The sequence below is a fragment of the Talpa europaea genome (genome assembly GCF_964194135.1).
Source record: "Talpa europaea genome assembly, chromosome: 2".
Taxonomy (NCBI): Eukaryota; Metazoa; Chordata; class Mammalia; order Eulipotyphla; family Talpidae; genus Talpa; species Talpa europaea.
Genome location: NC_140068.1, coordinates 66,807,991 through 66,829,393, shown reverse-complemented (window position 1 = coordinate 66,829,393; position 21,403 = coordinate 66,807,991). Strand labels below are relative to the sequence as shown.

Genomic DNA, 21,403 nt, shown 5'->3' with positions numbered 1-21,403 from the left:
TGATCAGCACAAACTCAATCTGGGAAGACTAACAAAAAATCCTTTCCCCAAGTGACATATCCTAGAAAATAAACTGCCATGTGCAGGAGTGTCAATTAGCAAAATAAATAACAAAATTCTGAAGGACTAATAATACAATACAGAGAGTATTTTTAGGCAAAGAATATTCCATGCACTCAAAAATTTCAGGATAATTATACATTAAAGTATCTCATGCTAGTAATGCTAGTCTACCAGTTAAAAGGTATTAGAAACTAAAAGTTCTTTTAATTGAACTTCATGTTATATAAAACTTAAGAAGCATGGCACATTTCTACTATTAACCATTACATATATTTTTTAAAAAAAGCATATAGTACTAATCAAAACTGATACATTACCCAGAACTTTTAATTTAAAATAAAACTGAAGTTTGAAACCATTACAAACTCTAAACAGGAAGTCTTCTATACAAACATGAGTTATTTAATTTTTTTTAAAAATCAGGTTTTTTTTTAAAAAAGCAAGTTCAATGAAATTAAACCACCTCTGATTAAGACATACATTTTCATGCATGTGAAAAAAAAGTTCACATTCAAGAATAAGTTCCATAGCAAACAAATTACAGCACTTATTCAATAAGGAATATTAAAATAATTCCAGTTAATTGAAAATAACTTCAACCACATATATTGTAATTTATCATGTACATATTCTAAAATCTCCAGAATTTAATTTGGAAATTTAAAGAACTTTTAAAGGTATGTCTTATGAAAACCAACCATCACAACTGATGCCTTAACTAAGGAGAACGTACACACATATACGTATTTGATCTGTATGCAAAAACTGAATAAAATAGAGGAAAAGAAGGTTACTGTTTTCCAAAATTTCTGTGCTATATTAGTATCTAAGTAAAAAAAAACCAAAAAACAAAAAACTCACCTGCAACATAAAAAACAGCTTGAGGTATTTCCAATGCTGAAGCAAATTTCTGAATGTTAAATACTACAAGAATAAAAACAATATCCTTTGAACATTTACATTATGTTTACAGTTAGGTAGAGGATCAAGGTCTGTCAAAAAGTTTTCTCATCTCACCTACATATGTTCATCCCTTAGAAAGTATAAATTTCCAGGGAAATGCCTGCCTGCATATCAAAACATACTAAGTGAGTTGAGGTTAACAGATGGAAAGAGAAATTTTAAATCCTCCTACCTGAGATCTATCTGGCTTCTTCAGACATGACCATAAATTCCTATGCTAGACAAGGTAAGCATGTCCTTTGAAATAAAAGCTCAGTGTGACAAAGAACTGTACTGGATAAATAGAATACATGAACTACCTCAACATAGATAGTATTTTAAACCTTTATACACGACACATGAAAATGATGAAGTGTTTTATTTAGATTTGGTCTTTCTTCATCTTTTTGTAACTTTGAATCCTGAAAGGTTAGTAAGTCATTATACATCTTGTAATCTCTTTCTTCACACAATTAGGCACACGTATACAGCATCATATGTCAATATAATATTATCAACACAGCATAAACATTTACAGCAGTGGACGCATTTCACATGAAAGAGACTCTATGAATCAACATGGCCTGTCCCAACATAAAAGCAAACATCAGAATGCCATTTTAGCAATTACAGTGTTGATATGATCGATAGAGCTAATTTGTTTTATACCCGTCATATATTTTCAAAAGTCATCCATAAGGAAGAAGCAATGAACACAACTGTCTTTTTTAAAAAGAAATTATGTGCCAACTTCAAAAATGACATACTAACCAGACATCGGCATTCAAAAAGCTAAGTTGAATAGGACTGGCCTTGATGCACATGCAGTAAATTTTTTCAGAATATAAAATTAAATGGTAATGTCAGCAGTATTACTACTGTTTCTGTATTTATGATTAATTACTAGCAGTACAACTCCCAGAAGGAAGGAGATGGATCCAATAGCGATGTAAGCAATTCCCAAAAATGGATTTTTTCCTCCCATCCATGAAATAGTGCTCAAGATCATCCGTTTTCTTCCATCAAATGAATGTACAGGGTAATCTGAAGAATGTATAGGAAGACTTTTCCATCTCTTATTATTGATTTTTATATACCACTTAAAAAGGTGACATTTAATTGCTTATGATTCATTGGCATAACTTTGATACACAGGACCCTAACTCAAATATCTAGATTGCAAAAAAATTACATAATTATTATCTTGAAGGACTGATTTAGCATATTAAAAGTTAACAGTAAAAGCCAATATATTTTTATAAGCAAAAACAATGAAATTTGAGAGTTATATTGTTTCCTAGGTATTTCTGCTCTAATTCCACAGGAGGGGCAAAAGGTCACAAGAAACATAATATGAGAAAATATGGCATATGAGCAGCAATGAAACCTGTAGAGGAAAAAGAGGTTGAAAGACTAGGAGAAAATGGATGAAGGGAGTGAAGGTTTCTGTGAGTACAAAGAGCAAGTACAGTAAAAGTGTAATTACAGTAGAGAATATGACAGGGCTCTGAGCACATGGTGGAAAAGTGTGATACTAAAGTTTTAAATTGATGATTTGGAGCAATGATAAAACTCATGGTGAGATACACAAAACTGATAGTTAAAACAGAGAAGTAAAGGGTCAATTTTAGAGATTTAAGAAATGGGATACCACTACATAGGATGAGCTATCTACATGGACCAGTTCTAAGATTTTGGCAAGAGTTAGGAAAATATGACAGAACTAAGTCTCTATGGGAGACATATACAACATTTTCAAAAGCACCTTTTGATCAAGTTTTGGGACCCATCTTTTCCCTCTAGTTTCTGCACCTGCCTTTACCCACAGATGGATTTTGATTCCAAATGGTAGACTCAGCTCTACTAATTTCTTAAATCAACTCTAACCTGAGGCTGGAATGCTTATAAGAGCTCTAGTCTAACACTCTGAGAGAGACATAGTATTAAATCACCCATGCTAGTGTCCTTCTGTATCCAACCCTAAGAAGTAGGTTTCTGCCTTAATTCTAGTATCTAGTTCCCACTTTACCCCAATTTTGATAATTAGCCCATGATGCTTTACAAGCTCAAATTTCAGGCTGGTCAATCTGCAATATACCCTTTCTCTGACATTAATAAGGTACAAATTCAAGGACTTATGGGTTAAGTCTCACTGCTATCACAGAGACAGCCTGAGTTCGATCCCCAGCCAGGGAGCTAACCTACATACAGTGTAGCTGACCACTCCTGTCTGGCCCACTGCTCCCCTTAGCAGTGTATTCCAGTAAATCTGCCTGCTCTGCTCCCCACTCTGTCTCTAGTGAATCCTCTCACCCCCAGTTCTTCTATCCAATGAATAAATATATCTTAAAAAAAAAGTACAAAGTAACCAAGAATCCAAAAGGTCCTTTATTTTTAATTTAGATTTATTAATTTAACTATTTGCTAATCTATTATAAAACTAGAACTATATAGGCAGCTCTTCTCCTACGACTGTCCACCTGTGACAATGAAGGTAGCTCTCTTTTTTTTCCTCCTTTTCCTAATAAACCCATCCTTTCAGAATGTTAAAAAAAAAAAAAAAACCCAAACTATATACATACTACTAATTTGGATTGTAAAAAATCAAAAATGCAAAGATCATCAGCATTTAAAATGCTAATATTTGAGAAACTTTTCATCTATGATATAAATAAGCAGTGGGTTAGATTAAAAGATGTAAGAACTTTGTTGGACTGCATACAGACCAGGATGATGGTTGGACTACTTGAACAAACTAGTTATACATATGGTTAATAGTGGCTGATGATAAATTTAATCACAGCTTTTGGAGTTAATGGCCTGGTTATGAACCCTTAATCTTCCATTTATTACCTGTGTTCAGAACCTCCAGTAAGTTACTTAAATGCTTTGTATCTTCCTGCACTCTTGTCTGTTACATAAAGATTATATCTACCTGATAATACTTGAATGAAAGAAAGTACTTAGTACAATGTTGACATATAAACAGGATGAAAAAAATGACAGGAATCAGCACAAAAAAGTACACCTAAATAATTAATGTGGAAAAGTACAGGTAATGATAGAAATGTTTTGATACTATAAAGAGAACAATAATTATATACAATCATGATAATGTGAACTAACACATCTGCTTATTTATAATATTTAAAAATATTTATGTTGAAACAGCTCAGTATCAGCAACATTTACTTAGTATTAGGTATACTCACTGGCCTTTGTATTAAATTCAATCACAATCTTAGTAATAAAACAAGCATCTACATTTAAAGTAATTTTACCAAGAAATATGTTTGAAACCCTAGTACAAGGTATAAAAATTGAAGACATTTCTAGAAGATATAAATTATCTTTCTGACACATATACTCAAAAAACACAGATCAAAACTAAAACACAAAGGTTGGATTATACTTGGGTTCAAATTCTATGAATATGCACGTAACCAAAAAAAGGATACTGTATGTGATATTCAAATAGTATCGTCCGGCTGGTAATGTTGGATGTAAACTACTTTTCTGCTCTATAAGACGATATAACTTACGAAAAGTAGGTAGTGCTGCAGTACGCATCCAAACAATAAAATCCTCATTTATGAACCCATTATTATCTGGGTCAGAATCCAGCATGTATACTGGTTTAACCCAGTTTACAGGCTTTGTTGTACCTTGAGAGGAAAAAAAGGGACTGGGTTAGAGAAATTATTCAATTCTAATAAGTTTCACTGAAAGTTAATTAAAACAAAGATATGCAACATATAATCTGAATATATTTATTTTCAAACATAAAAATACACTTATATAAGTTTTAAAACCTAGAGAGAAATTAATTCTTCATGTAACAACTTAACAAATAATGACAACAATCAGATATTTCAAGTAAGAGAAACTAAAAGTAACTTATTAAGCATATACCAAAGGCAGATTACTTCATACAACGATATAATGATACAAAATATTACATTATGAATGAAGGCAACACAGAAACAAAGTTTGATTTAAAACTATGAAAAATAGGGGACTCCCTATTGGCACAAGGGGTTAAGACGCAACCTATGAAGCTATCCGCAGACACTGAGTTCGATCCCCAGCCAGGGAGCTACCCACATGTCGCAGCAAACCTCTCCTGACTTGCCGGCTGCTCCCCTCAGCAGTGTACTTTGGTCAATCTGCCTGCTCTCTTCCCCAATCTTGTCTCTGGTGAATCCTCTCACCCCCACACCTCTGGCCTGTACCCCAGTTCTTGAATGCATAAATAAATAAATCTTTAAAAAAAAAGAAATTAAAGATTAAAAGTATAAAATAATTTCCTTTAGAATATCAGTATACACATATTTTACCTAACTTGACATTAAAAAAAGTTTTTTAAAAAGGAGAAACTTGGGACCTCCCTGGTGGGCCAAGGGGTTAAGTCTCAGCACCATGAAGCTATTGGCAGCCACTGAAGCATGAGTTTGATACCCAGCCAAGGAGCTAACCCACATGGCACAGCAGACCTTTCCTGTCTTGCTTGCTGCTCCCCTCAGCAGTGCTTTTCATTCACTCTACCTGCTCTGTCCCCTCTCTGTCTCTGGTGAATCCTCTCACCATACCTCTGCCCTGCTCCCCACTCTGTCTCTGGTGAAGCCCCTTCCCCATACTTCTGACCTACACTCCAGGTCTTGCATGCATAAATAAATCTTTTAAAAATATATTAAAAACAAATAAAAAGCAGAAACTTTTTTAAGATTCTAAAGTAGAAAATTTAAAGGTAATTCATTAAAATTCCTAGGTTATATCAATTTTTAAAGAGATATTATATTTTACCTTTGAATCGTTCTTGCAGGCTTTCTGTTCCAGCGGGGTTTCGGAATTTCACATTTTTATCTGTCCACCAAGCAATACCTTTCTTTTTCAAAGGAACCGGCACAGGGTCAGATTCATTGCTAACCAGAAATAATTCTAATGTATCTAAATAAAAGAAAGATATTGCTAAATATCTACTGAAAGTGCATTAATACTTGTTTTACTTCACATATGGAGATCTTTTATATAAGGACCTGCTACTTGCTCCCAAAAGTGGTTTTGACAGAGTACGCTTATGACATACATTTGCTCTTGACTATTTACATGTAAATTAACTATGCTAATTTTACAATCCTAGATGAGTATTTCACCTCTCAATATAGTTTCAGGTTGTCTTCCTATGCAGCCAGCTGGTATGTGATAAAGTCAGATGTTTTAATATTAATTCAAATAAAATAATTTTCAAGATAGTCCTGTCCTTTCAATAATGTATTTACTAGACACACATGGTATAAAGTCCTTGAAAATTAAGACTGGTCCAAATAAATATGTCTTGGAAGTGTGTGTGTGTGTGTGTGTGTGTGTGTGTGTATACTACATATGTCAGATAAAAAAGATTTAGTACAAAAAAAAATACAAAATAGCTCATTAAATATTTTATACTGTTATATGTTAAAATCATATTCTGGGCATACTGAGTTAAATAAAAAATGTTCTTAGAATCAATTTCACTTCTTTCTTTTGTTGCTTTTAGTGTGACTACTAAAAATCTTAAAATTATATTCATGGTTCACCTTACATTTTTATCACACAGTACTGCTCTAAATGATCAACTGCAGTTCCCTTATAATGGCATAAATATTCAAAAGTTAGCAGGAAAGGCGTGTATTTTATCAAAAATGAACCAGGAAGATTAACAGAATGTCTGTTTCTTTCCTCCCAGAGACAGAAATTTACTTTTAAAAAATAGGGCTCAGGGCCTCCCCTGTGGCGCAGCAGTTGAGCACTGGTCTGCGAAGCTGCCTGCAGCCTCTGTAGCGCCGGTTTGATCCCCAGCCACCAGCAAGGGTCCCACATGGCATGCCTGCCATGCCCGCTGCTCCCCTCAGCAGTGTACTTCGTCAGTCTGCCTGTTCTGTTCCCCACTCTGGCTCTGGTGAATTCTCTCACCCTCCTGTGCTTCTGACTATACCCAGTGCTTGTATAAATAAATAATAAAAATAAATAAATCTTTAAAAAATAAATAATTAAAATATAGGGCTCAAAGGAAAGTCACAAAGTATTATAATATCTAATAACAACAGATATACATTTATCAGTTACTGAATTTTTCAATTTTATTTATATTTGCTATCAAATCTGTAATAATTTTCCCAATTATATATGTCTATATGTATATTTATGTTTATATCATACCATTAAACATGCTGTTGGCAATAGCTCCACAAGGAGCAATTGGTTTGTCTTCATTTTTTCGATAAGGCTCACATTCCTTGCTGGGATTCTGTATTTCAGAAGGAAAGGAGAGAAATTGTCACTCAGGTCTCTGGGAGAAAGGTCTCTGTGAGAGAGATCATATGACCTGAAAAACCAAAATTATTTCACTATCTGGCCCTTTACCCCCCAAAAATTATCAATCCTTAGTCTAGACTATAAGCTTTGTTTAGTTTGTAATAATTAATCAATTTCAGTCTTTTTCCCCCTGGTGAAGAGAACCTGTATCCAAATAAAAGAACTGTAAATCAAACACCTCTTCTTAGTCTTTGAACACACCAAATCTATAATCCCAATCCAGGAACTTGTGTGTCTCATAGACATCACCTTCTCTGGATTCAAGTTCTAAAATTTGGAACCATAAGAGTAAATTCCATATGGATTGTAAAATATTGTAGCCCTAACCAGAACCTTTAAATAGACTTGGTATTTCTTAAGATCCCAAACATGAGGAACTAGCAATAAAAACAATAAGGATAACCTAGGGCAGCTGTATGTAGGTTTACAAGGATAATGCTGGTCACAATACAGTCTTAAATTGCATCCAAAGAGAGTCACTATTTCTAAGAGATCCTAAATTGCTCTGGGACCCTGAAGGTTTGCCCCACTGACAACAATAACATAATACACTTAGGCACCAACTGCTACTATCGAAAATTGAGCAACAGTAGTATACACACATCCTAGTTCACAGGTTCTCAAATCCAGCTGGGCAATCAGAAGGGATGCTTGTTAAAAAAGATACTCCAGCACTTCACTCCTGCAGACACTGACAAATTAGACTCAAGAGGCACCTATATTTTCAAAAAGCTCTTCAGATAGTTTTTCATTAACCTACCATTTGGATTTTACTGCACAGGCTTCATACAAGCTAAAAAATGGAGAGTATCCATGCTCCATTTTAAAACAATCTAAGAAATTAAAAGTAGTTTATTTATATGTATTTACCTAGTATAATAATGAACCCCAACAGAAAAAAATTACATTCCCAAAATATTCGATTCAACAAAATTCCACAAATAAAGCAAAATCCCAATATTACTATAAATAAGCAAGTAGAAATGTGTCCTCTGGCTGTAAGAAATCATTACTCTGTGCAAATTCCAGTAAATAAAACTATAATTAATTAAAAACCCTAACCAAACAAATTATGAGTGGTTTCAGTTGGTCCTAACATTAAATTTAACATTCATAACTGAAAAATTACATGTTCTTATTTCATGTATACTGTATTTTCATATTCTATCATTCTACTCACAAGTAAAGCACTTGAATCTCCATTTAGTTGACTATCATCTCGAGATTTCACATATCGACGATGGTTTTGATAGAAATTAGACAGTCCATAATACATAAACACATTGCCCTATAAAAACAGGAAGGGAAAAAATGTCATATAAAATTACTCAGTATAAACTTGTTTCATACATCCATAAAAACTTTATTATTTGGGTTTTAATGTTAGTGATAACTTAATACAAGTAGTTGGGTAAATACTACCAGTACTTAGCAATCTAAAATGGTACAAATTGTAAATAAAGTTAAAGAATGTTACAAAAATCCAAGAGCAAATTTTGAGAATATCCCTAAAGACTTTAAAGATATACTATTTACATTTATTGAAACAAAAAAAATCTCAAGGATTCCATTAGCCTACTCTGATCTATTTTCATCTTAAAATTTTCTCTAGTTCAGAATGCTCTTTATCCAATTAGCATCAACTTTTCAAAAAGATAATGCTCAAACTTTCATTTTTTATACAAGTAAAATCTGAACCTGAAGTGGGACATAAATTTCTCAACAGGATACTATGTAATATTAGTAATAAATAAGTAATTAGGAAAGTATCTACAGTAATGAGTCACTTTATAATAATCACAAAAAAATACTTCAATATATACAGTGATATCAACTTGCAAATAACTGGTGAAAGGGATCCTTCAATGAATTGAGACAATATAACTTAAAAAGTCCTCTGAAAAGACTTTAGTTCAATTTAAACCTTGGGTTTGCAAAGTAACACAGAGCTCACAAGAGAAAAAAATCTGATGATCACCTTTGCAGAAAAGAAGTTTTGAAATATGTGTTTCTGAATGGGAGAGGAAACTAATAGAGCTTCTAAATTACTGAAAGTCTCTTTAATTTAACACTGCTTTGAAAAAAAAGCAGATTAATGCAGCTTTACAATTTGTCATCACATTGAAGAATGGAATTTTTATGCTTTGAATTTGTATACTATTTTTTGCTGAAATGAAGTAATATAATTAAAATGCTGTCTTCTCCCCAATTTGTTTTCATATTTTTTCAAAGGCAGGACTTTTGTCCTTTATTTTGTTGCAAAAGTATCTACAACCACTAGATGGCAACCCTCGAATTTATTATAACATGCACTTCAAATATCAACACTACCATTAGGAAATCTAGAGTGTAGAATAATTCAAAAAGCTGGTATTTATCAAAACAGGTTTGTTCCCTAAGGGGAAAAAAAAATTAAGCTGAGTCTTCAGGGCACAAAACGGGGTTTTGCCATGCCCATTCTCAACCTTTATGTCTTTTAATATCTGCACAGTTACTAAGAACAGCTGGTAAGTGTGAATGAAAAAGACACATGAACACATACACAGAGTCTAACTACTAATTACAATATAAAAGATTAATAAGATTTCATTTAGTGTTTTATGTTTGGGAATGTTTCATATCTGATAGAAAAACAATACAGTAAAATGATAGAATTAGTTGTTATATTTTAAAATACAACCTGTTTCAGTGTTCAAAGAAGGCAAAACAATTTGAGCAATAATTTTTTAAAATGCAAGTATCTGTTGATACAAACTTGATGAAAAATTACTCATAGTTATAAAATTTCTCAGTGGAAGAATAAAATACATTTTAATTTTTTTTTTGAAACTACCAAACTATTTAAATGCATCTACTTATTTACCAGACAGCAAAATACAACTAAACACATAAAAGCATGGCTTTCTAATAAAATACTTGGGAATACAGACCTCAAATGACTGTTCCAACGTGAAGTTAATGGTACAAAAGCAGGGTGTTATATTCAGAGACAAACATTTATTGCAGGGACTAGAAGGATCTGTTCCGGTGTAATCAATCTGCAAGAGAAAAATATAGAAAATTTACCTTGGAGAAAGTGAATATACACTGAAAAAAAAGCTATTAAAAAGAAAAATGAGTCCAACCTTTATTCCAGTGAACGAATCTATAGCCCAGAAAATTGTATTTAAGTTCATCTATTTGACATGTCATCTACTGACAGTGTAAGGTAGTAAAACTGAAATAGGTGGTTGTTCTACTGATCATCTTTCCAAGTAAGTTCCTCTCTCCTTTTTACCAAAAGAAATACATTTGTGGATAAAAATCATAAATATAAAATTCAAACTGTACGTGCAAATATTTAAACAGGTATAAAGTCTAAATGATTAAAATACCAATTAGTACAGAGATGAGTAATCAGTTACTGCCTATAAATCTCCCAATCTTAAGTATTTTTTGGTTGGCTCAATTTTCTATGATACATTCTCTAATAAAAAAAGTAGGTCCCTCAAGGGTTACCATATTTTTAAAAACCTGGTTTTGTATAATAAAGAATTTGTCTTCTCTTTGTCCAGGGTTCTTGGCAGGGAGCTTCTAAAACCCTTAGAATTTCCAAAATTACAGTATTATCTTTGCTTTTGACAAGCTACTTGATTCACATCAGTTGGCTGAAAATGGAGAGGGCTGCTCATCAGAAAGACAAATTTGATTAGGATCTTCCAACCTCTAGGGAAAGGAGGAAGGTTGGAAAGTTAGTTTAATCGCATGGCCAATGTTTAGTCTATCATTAAATCCCCAGAAAAACTCTAGAGACAAAAGGACAGGGGCACTTCCTGGCTGGTTAACCCATCCAAGTGCACGGGGAGTTATGTGTCCTGATTCTACAAAAAGACAGCATCAAACTCTAGTTTCAGGATTCTCCTAGACCTTCTCCTCTATCACTGGTAGCATATCACTTATAATGAAGTTATTCATAAGAATAGCACAAAAGGCATCTTGGTTTTTCCCAAGGTTGGGCAATTATGAATAAAACTGATATAAACAACCACATACAGGTTTTAGTGTGGGCGTAAATTTTCAGCCTATTCGGACAGAATCCAAGGAGTAGGAGTGCTGAATTGCATGGTAAGAGTACATCTAGTTTTGTAAGAAATTGCCAAACCATCTTCCAAAGTGGTTGTTCCACTTTGCATGCCTATCAACAATGAAAAAGTTCCAGCTGCTCCACATCCTCGCCTGCGTTTGGTGTCAGTAAATTGGATTTTTGGCATTCTAATAGGTATGTAGTAGTGTGTCACTGTTGTTTTAACTTGCAATTCCCTAGTGAATTTCATGTACTTATTTTCATATACTTACTTGACATCTCTATGTTATGGGCTGAATGTACACCACCATTACTGCCCCTCAATTCACATGGTGAAGTCCTGATTCCCTATGTGATGGTATTTGAGAGGTGGGTCCATTTGAAGATGATTAAGTTTAAACGAGGTCGTGAAGGTAAGCACCCCAGGATGAGGTTAATGTCTTTAGGAAAAAAAGAGAAACCAGAGCTCTCTGTCATGTGAGGACTAAGAAGGGGATCATCCGCAGGCCAAGAAGAGGGATCTCATCAGGAACTGAATCTGCCAGCACCTCGATCTTGGACTTAGTAGGCGCCAAAACTATGAGCAGTTGTTTAAGCCACCCACTGTATGTGTGTTTTTATAGAAGTCTGAACAGAGATTTTGGTACCAAAACGAGGTGCTGCTGTGACAAATATCTAAAAAGATAATAGAAGTGGCTTTGGAACTGGGTAATGGGTACCAACTGGAGGTTTGAAAGGCATGTTAAAAACATGGGCATTAAGGATGATTATAAATGAGCATTCAGAAAAAGAAGAGGCAAGTTAAGAGAGAAAGCTCTCACAAATAATCATGAACAGAGTATCTGTAATTTATGGATGGTATAGGGCCATTGTAGTAATATCTCAGATGGAAAGAGGGAATGTTTATTGGACAATGGAAAGAAGGTGACCTTGTTACAAAGTGACCAAGTATTTGGTTCAACTGTGTTATAGTGTTTTGTGAAGACAGAATTGTTGAGGAAAGAAATCATGTTGAGTTTTCTGAAAGTTATGAAATGGCTTGGTTCCATTTGACTGCTTGTAGTAAAATGCAAGAAGAGAGAAATAACTGGAAGGAATTGTTAAGCAAAATGCAACCAAAACTTAAAAGACATGGAAAATTCTCAAGTCTCATATTGCAAAAATATGGGAAAAATTGTTCTGAAAAAAATATTGAGTGTGTAGCTGAACATACATTTGACTGACATTAGTATGGGTATGAACCATAGATTTAAATCAGCCACAGCAGCAGAAACACTGCCAGTCCAAGGAGGCTGTACAAATTCTTAGATCTTACAGAACTGAACCAGAGTCATTCAACTGCAAAAGCGTACTGTTCTTCAAAACAAGGTAAGAACGACCCCAAAGATGATTCAGAGACCCCCCAAGGTCATACCTTCAGTTTCAATGAGGAGAGGGGATGTTCAAAAGGCCAGATGGCAACAGCCCAGAGCCTTGGAAGAACAACCACAATTTTTAGCAGTGGCCAGTAATCTGTGGTGTTCTTTGCTTGCAGCTGCATTACTCCATCTCTGCTTGTACTGTTACATAATTCTCCCTTTCTCAGTCTTTATATCATCTTTCCTCAGTGTAAGTCTGTCTCTTGCACATCAGTTAGACCAAATAGGGGCAGATGCTAATGACCTTATCTTGATTATATTTGTATGAATGTTTCCAAACAAAGTCACATTTACAGGGCCTCCCCGGTGGCGCAGCGGTTGAGCGCTGGGTTGCGAAGCTGCCCGCGGCCTCTGCGGCGCCGGTTCGATCCCCGGCTGCTCCCCCGGCCACCGGAGGAGGGTCCCACATGGCGCGCAGACCTCTCCTGCCGCCCGCTGCTCCCCTCAGCAGTGTATTTCTCCATCAGTCTGCCTGTTCTGCTCCCTGCTCTGGCTCTGGTGAATTCTCTCACCCTCCTGCGCTTCTGACTGTACCCAGTGCTTGTATAAACAAAACAAACAAACAAATAAATAAATAAAACATGCCTCTATTAAAAAAAAAAATAAAATAAAAAAATTCAAAGTCACATTTACAGGTACCGCAAGTTAGGGTTATAATACATCTTTTGGAGGGACAGAATTCAGTTTGTCAATTAAATGACAGAATTATATCTATCTTGCTCCACAGTTGCTGTTCTTCTCACTAGACTACACTGCCACTTCCCATAATCTTGAATAAGACCCATCAAAGGGTAACTAAGAAATATGGAAGTTAATTTAATAGACATTTTAAAATAAAATTGACGTCAATCATTAGTTGATGTTTAAACAGAACTTCCAAATCTTCATATTTTTCATCTAAAATGAAAATTAAAAACAACTTTGTTATGACAGCAGGTGCCATCCCAGGACCATCTTAACTACTAAGAAATATAAATTATTTTAATGAAATATAATTTTTAATACAAATTTTCATAACAAAGATTTTATAGCTGGCATTTAATTTCCATGAACAAAAAATTCAATTCCAACATGAAGTTTCAGCTTACCCCTCAAGGGGTAAGAAAAAAAGTCCTACTAATGTGTCAAGTCATAAAAACTGCCTAGGACAGAAATGATGAAAAGAGCTCTGCTGAATAAGTTCCAACCTATATGATAGGGTGGATTAAAGAAAAGACAAATGAATAAAGCATAATATATGCACAAAGACTACTTTCAGGAAATACATGATCTTCACCAAATAAAACACTGTTTTCATAGTCATAAAACTGATATTCAAATATTAGTGACTCTTACCTTTGTCTCCAGTGTTACCCTCCTGACAATAACCTCAGGCTGCCTTATGTCATATGTCATCCATTACACTACTCTCTCTAAGCTATCACTGCTCTTATCTCCAACCCCAGTCCCATTTTTATATTCCTAGATATATTTGGGATTCTTCCTTCCCACTTGAAACTCTTACCATCAATAATTCATATACATGGTGACCTTTGAAAATTTAAGATACACAAGTTAATTAGTTTTTTTGGTTATGTTTCACTGAGAACTTGACTTTTAAGAAAATCTATAGTGGGCCTCCCCTGGTGGCGCAGCGGTTTAGCACTGGACTGCGAAGCTGCCTGCAGCCTCTGCAGTGCGGGTTGGATCCCCGGCCGCCTTGAGGGTCCCACGTGGTGCAACAGACCTCTCCTCCCATGCCCGCTACTCCCCTCAGCAGTGTGTTTCATCAGCCTGCCTGTTCTGTTCCCTGCTCTGGCTCTGGTGAATCCTCTCACCCTCCCACGCTTCTGACTGTACCCAGTGCTTGTATAAATAAATGAATAAATCTTTTTAAAAAAATTAAAAAAGAAAAAGAAAATAAAAAGAAATCCACAGTGATAGTTTAGTTACCTTACCCTTATACCCAGCTGTGGTCTTTTGATTAATACCTATATTTGGTACTACCATTTATCTTAGGAAGAAAGAGGTTACCAGGTGGGAGAGGAACTACAGTTACTTTATTTTAAAATTTAATGCTTATTAAATGTCAAAAGCATACAAGGCACAGTTTAGAAATACAATAAGCTTAAATACAAAACACAAAAAAACAGAGGTGAAATAGAACAGATATAGATAAGTAGATTAGTTTAAAAATTATCACAGCAGCTTTGTTTTGCTACCACTGCAATTGTTCTCCTAAATCAAACTGGCATTTCTTCTTAGTATTTCTAAAAATAAATCTTTATCCCAAGTAACAAACTGAATTTAATGCAGTGGGAAAGGAGGAATTTGAAGGACATGCAATTTTTACACTGTCTAAGGGGACTGGAAAACTTCCATTTTTGAATGTAAATCTGTTTTAAAGGAAATCAATATGAGATCTACACAGGTCACTCAAAAAAAAAATGCTGAGTAATAAGGTAAATCATTTTAAGTAGTTAACAGATTAAGTTTTTTTTTTTAAAAGGCATCTTAAGTACTCCTTTGAGCTAATCATTCCACATGAAGGAATTATCTGGAATCCTATTCTAGACAGCTCCAAAAGGTAACCAAAGTAAAAGTTTCAAAAGCAGTTTTTGTTAAGTTGCTTGAACTTTATCTGACTGAGACAATGAAGAATGTTACCTGAGCCAAGATAAATGGTAAACTTAACTAAAGTATTTGAAATCTATTAAATTTGTACAAAGAAGATAGAACACAAATAATTATCTGGGATCATTATACCTATACCTTGAAAGACTGTTGAGGATTAGAATGTATAAATTGAACACAAGTATTTTGGTAACAAATGCTAAATTAGCCAGCATATTTCTTTAAAACTCTAACTCAAGTGCAGGAAATTCTTCTCTTAAAAGGGTCAGAAAGTAAATATTTTAGGTTTTGCAAACCAAGAGGCAAGGTCAATGATATTATGTAAGTTCTTACATAACTAGAAAAAAGCAAAGTTGCACAAATCTTTATTGATAAAATTCAAAATATAATAATAGGAACCATGTACAAATTTCCTGGCATTACCGGTCTACTAATGAAAAGAATGGAATTTTTTTGAGGGGGGGGGTTACATTTTGCATAATTGGGGTTCAGAGTTAGCATTCCTGATCATCAAATCAATGTTGCAAATATTCATCTGTAAAGCCTGGATTTTACGGAACAAACAAAAAAGTTTGTCTGGACATACTTATATTGTCATTCCTTGCTCTAAAACTAAAGTTCTTTGAGAAAAGAATTAGAACACTAACACCACAAACCTCTTAATTTCCAAGGGTCAGCTTCTAAGGGGAGAAATTAATTTGAGTATTAAAATATTTAAAGTGGGCCTCCCTGGTGGCACAAGGGGTTAAGTCTCAGCACTATGAAGCTATCTGCAGCCACAGCAGCACGAGTTAGATCCCCCGCCAAGGAGGTGACCCACATGGCACAGCAGACCTCTCCTAACTCACCCTGCTGCTCCCCTCAGCAGTGTTCTTCAGTAGATCTGCCTGTTCTGTTCCCCACCCTGTCTCTGGTGAATTTTCTCTCACCCCCCACACTTCTGGCCTGTACCCCAGTTCTCGTATGTATAAATAAATCAATCTTAAAAAAAAATTTAAACTTCTTAACATAAAGTGCATAATCTTTAAAAGCCATTTCTATAAAGCAACTTATTCTTCCCTGATTCATAGCTGCAGTCTAACAAAGAATACTAAAAGCAAAATAGAAACAATATTTTTAAAAATCTTAGAATCTATGACTCCAAGTTACCCAGGAGTTAAAAACAACAGCTGAAAATACATGCATCCACATATATTTATCAGAAACTAGAGAAACAGAAAATAAACTAAGACTAAATATTTGAGGGTGGCAAATGAAATACTGTGAAGAGGAGAGTTTGGATTTCTCTATCAAATATTGAGGGGAAAGGCAGATACTAATCCACTAAAATTTAAGGAAAAATTATCTTGACGACTTTTGGCAATATTAATTAGAAGTAAGCGTAAAGTTTCTTAATTTACTCTGAATATTTACTTAACGATATCCTTATCCAACTCTATTAATTTAAAACTAATTTCACACTGACAAAAACCTTTGCAAAAGTTAAGTATACCTCACTATCTTTTACTAATTAGCGCTATTCAATTAATATCTTAGTCTCACCAAAAGGAGCCCTAGATTAGAACATTACATTTGTGGTACAAAGTTTTGTCTGCCTCCTACACTTGCCAAATTAAAGGAGATATTCATTCCTTGCTCCTAAGTGAAAATATTAAACGTTATTGGTAAAGAAGATACTAAATATTTAAAGTTTTTCCTATGAAGAATAAAATTAGTGACTATAGTTTTCTTATAACTTCATTTTATTAGATTACAGAAAAATCTAAAAGCCAATTAAATAAAATAGATTATCCTAACTGGGGAGGAAGGTAAATATAGTAAAATATACAAGCATTAAATGTAAAAATATATTCAAAGTAATTTTTTAGTATAACTCTACTAGGAGAAGGGTAAATATCCGATGATTATTATACTTTGAAAGTCTGAATTTCTGACCTTAGCACTTTAAGTTATATTACAAAAGCATTTCTGATTGACTTTTCCTTTGCCCTAATAATTTGACTTAATATAGTAATGGACGTTCTTAAAATTTTCAAAATTAAGAAAATAAACTAAAGAGGTATGAGGAACGATAGTATAGAAATGAATACTGGCAAGAATTTCTAGTTACCCGTTTACATTTAATAACCTTCAACATATTTGCATCTAAAAGTGGCTAACCAATGTACATGGAGAGCAGACTGAAGAAGGAAACAAGCATGTGTGCTTTGGGAAAGTTCCCTAAGTATTTTCTAAGATCTCCAGACCCAACTTTGAACCAATTCTGCACATATTTAACACCAATTTACTTTAACTGACACTATTTGCATGCTACATATCAGTGTTTGTACAAAATTCCTTATCATTTCTAATTTTCATTTCAATGACACAGAAGTTGGAAGTCACACAATTTTAGAGTTGAACAGCATTTCAGGGGTCATCTAATCTAAATCTTTTGGTTCTACAAGTAAAAAACCGAGACTCAAAAATAGGTCTAAGATCAAAAACTAGAGAGTTACAGAGTTGGGATTTCACCTCCAATGACTGTGCATTGACCCTTAATTTCACTGCCTTTTTAGTAAGACCAAGCGACAAGGAACATTTCAGGCAACTTGAATCAAAATTCTATACATGAGGACTACTTAAGAAATTTCCATTTCAGCAACTATTTAAAGAAAATTATTTGATTTCAGATGCCAGAAGTTTTAAAGAAAGTAAATATTTTCACAGTATAGTAAATATGAACAAAAATTCAGCTCTGACAATTTAGTCGGTATCCATAGTCAGTATCCATAATATAAAATTCCAAATAATCTCTATTTTCCTTTTAGTAGTCTCAGAAGATTAAATAAGATAATCAGGGCCTCCCTGGTGGCGCAAGGGGTTGAGACGCAACCTATGAAGCTATCTGCAGCCACTGCAGCACAAGTTCAATCCCCAGCCAGGGAACTACCCACATGGCGCAGCAGACCTCTCCTGAGTCGCCTGCTGCTCCCCTCAGCAGTGTATTTCAGTGTATTTTCAGTGTATTTCGGTCTCTGGTGAATCCTCTCATCCCCAAAACCTCTGGCCTGCACCCTGGTTCTTGTATGCATAAATAAATAAATTTTTAAAAAAAATAAATAAGATAATCAAATGTCTAATGTTTAATCACTTTCTTTTACTTAATTACATTGCAATAAGATCCTAGTGTAGTGTGAAAGCTTCAAGCTGGGAATCGACATCTAGATTTCTGTCTCAATTTTATACTAGCTTAATATCAAATATAAATCTTCCTAACTCCATTTCTCATTTCTTGATTAAGGATCATCATAATAATTGCAACTTATTATTATACAGACTCAGTGCCAGGAATTTTATGGATATTGACACATTTTACAAGATTGGCATATTTACCTATTTCACAAGTGAGGAAAATGAGCTCAGAAGATTGATGTTTCAAAAAAAGTGAGCTAGTTAATGGCTGAGCTGGAATTTAAGCCCCAGACCAAAGCCCATGGTCCTAGAATTAAGCACTTTGGCCACATTCTGCTGTGTGTGACCTAGTGTGATTAGAACAGCATCTGCAGGACTATAAAAGTGAAATAAAAAATGATAAAACAGGCTGAAAAAATACATTATTACATAGTCTCTAGTTATTTAACTGAAAACAAATTTTAGTTAAAAATTTTTGAAACTATGCTAGAAGTGCTATTCTTGCTGCTCTTATTAATGTAGAAGTAAGCAGTGTACAATTTTAAAAAAATATATTTTGCTTTTAGAAGCAACATAAGTTAAACTAGAAAATATGGATCTTTATACCTACTCAAGTATTTGAAATAAAATTACTCTAAAATTCCCATTAAATCACATGCATAATTTAAAAGTATTTAATGAAATTACAGGGGAGAGAAATGACATGCAATATAATGGAAGAAATCAAGAGACTTAGGTACCTGTTCCTGCCCTAATAGACAAAAAATACGCTCAAATACGGGGGTAAGGGGAGCGGGGGAGATGAGCAGGTGTTTAATACAGGAATCTATACAAAACACTGTATTCTAGTATCAACTATCTTCACCACTGCTGATGGAAGACACTATGATTGCTACTTTAACAGAAGTTAGAAATTAAGATGCTTCCCCAAGTTTCTCTCTCATACCTTAACTCAATAAAATGTTCAGTAGACAAAGCAGAACTTATTCTTTAGAGTGACTGACAACTTTTTACTTTAAAAGAAGAAAAATACAGGGCGAATGTGGAGCACACACAGTTATTAATAAAACGCGACTTAAAAGCAAAACCAGAACTGAAGTTTCAGGTTACGGTTTACCTATACCATGGTCTACAACAAAAACATCTACTAGCTCCAAATAAAAAGGTACTGCACACATTTCGGTCATATATTCGAATGTGATCTTTTTGAATAAAAATCGTCAATACCTCTGACTCTGGGATCTCTCCCCAACAATGGCCAAGGTGTTCATCTCTGTGTCTGTCCTGGAATAATCCTTACACAGGTAAGTGCACTCTGACCATGTCAATTCTCCCGGAGATACATCTAAATATAACTTTTTTCCAGTCCTATTTTGTAAACCTCCGTTGGAGGCAAAAACCCTCCACGGAACCACACAAACGCCCCTTTACAGGGGCGTTCTTCATCTAACCCACCTTCTGCGTTGAGCATTCATTCCGTCTCTAACGTGTAAAACAGTGAGCGAGAGAAGTTCTGACAAAACTGCAAGTTCAAGAAGTCCACAGAAAAAGAGAAGACTGAGGAAAAGCGAAAGGGCTGGGAGTGGGGGGAGGAGATTGGGGGTGAGTTATGGGGAGGGAGGGCGGGGCCCGCCTGTCCACCTCCAGGAAGCTGAGGATGGGCTGGGGTCGGAGGGAGGACACCGCTCCCCAGAAGAGCCAACCCCACCTGCCACTCCCTCCCCTCACCTCGATCTCTCGGATGTTGTTGGAGGTGACGAAGATGCCGATGCCAATGGGGATGAATATGAGGCCGACGATGAAGAAGGTAGGCAGCACCGTGCCGGCCGTCAGAATGGGCTGCCAAGCGGGCAGCCGTTGCTGTTTGAAGGCCGTGTTATCCGGCCTCCGGTTCTTCGTGGTGCCCCCCGGAGGCAACGGGGGCCCGCCATCCACCTCATCCTTCGCGTTATAGTTCATCGCCATCGACCCCGAGGGCGCGGCTCCGCGTCGCGCAGGTGGACCGCCCAAGGGACCCGCCTGCTGACCCGGACCGGAGATGCGCAGGCGCCGCCGCCGCTGCCGCCGCCGCCGCCACCTCCGCTGTAAAGGCGGAAGAGGCGGGACACCCTTACGCAGACGGCCGCTGACCGGAAGCTGGAGTCAGCTGGGGAGGCCGGCGGGAGGGAGAGCGGAAGGAGGGAAGAGACTGAGGGACCAGGGGAGGGGAAAAGGGAGGAAGGTGGAAGGGGGAGGGATAAAGGGGACGCACCCTGATCATCTGCCCTGTGACGACAAAGAGAAGGCCGGAACCAACAGAGCGGGGAGCTACGTTGCGCTTGCGCGGCTTGGGCTAGACCAGGCTTCGGCGCTTGCGCCGTAGGTGCGCCTTGGATTCACTCGCACTAGCTCGCGTTCACTCACCTCTCCCAGCTGTTGTGTCGTCATGGCGACGGCTATTTTAGGTCTCAGGTACGTACGATCCAGCAGGACTGGCCCACATCCGTCGGCTCGGGATCTTCCGGTGAAGAAGTCTTTTATGGTGACTTCGGCGCCGGACAGGTTTTTTGGTTTTTTTTTTTGTTTTTAAGATTTATTCACTTAAGCATACAAGAGCTGGGGCACAGGCCAGAGGCGTGGGGAACGGGGAGAGGCGTCACCAGAGACAGAGTGGGGAGCAGAACAGGCATAGACTGACTGAAATACACTGCTGAGAAGCAGCAGGCGAGATAAGAGAGGTCGGCTGCGCCATGTGGGATTCTCCCTGGCCGGCCGGGGATCGAACTCGTGTTGCGGA

At 36.0% G+C, this 21,403-nt stretch overlaps 1 protein-coding gene across 2 annotated transcripts; it reads right to left on the bottom strand.

Moving 5' to 3' along the window:
• Positions 1–1,855: 1,855 nt before the first annotated feature.
• On the bottom strand, positions 1,856–20,592 carry TMEM30A (transmembrane protein 30A; the record flags this gene model as incomplete). 2 transcript variants are annotated; one of them, XM_084256449.1, is made up of 7 exons in its annotated part: positions 1,856–2,049; positions 4,464–4,670; positions 5,809–5,952; positions 7,204–7,291; positions 8,540–8,647; positions 10,290–10,397; positions 20,356–20,592. In XM_084256449.1, 7 exons carry the CDS (start codon positions 20,590–20,592, stop codon positions 1,856–1,858), a joined length of 1,086 nt encoding a protein of 361 aa, XP_084112575.1. The 2 variants fall into 2 exon arrangements, with proteins under 2 accessions (XP_084112575.1, XP_084112576.1); XM_084256450.1 differs by lacking the exon at positions 10,290–10,397.
• Positions 20,593–21,403: the final 811 nt, after the last annotated feature.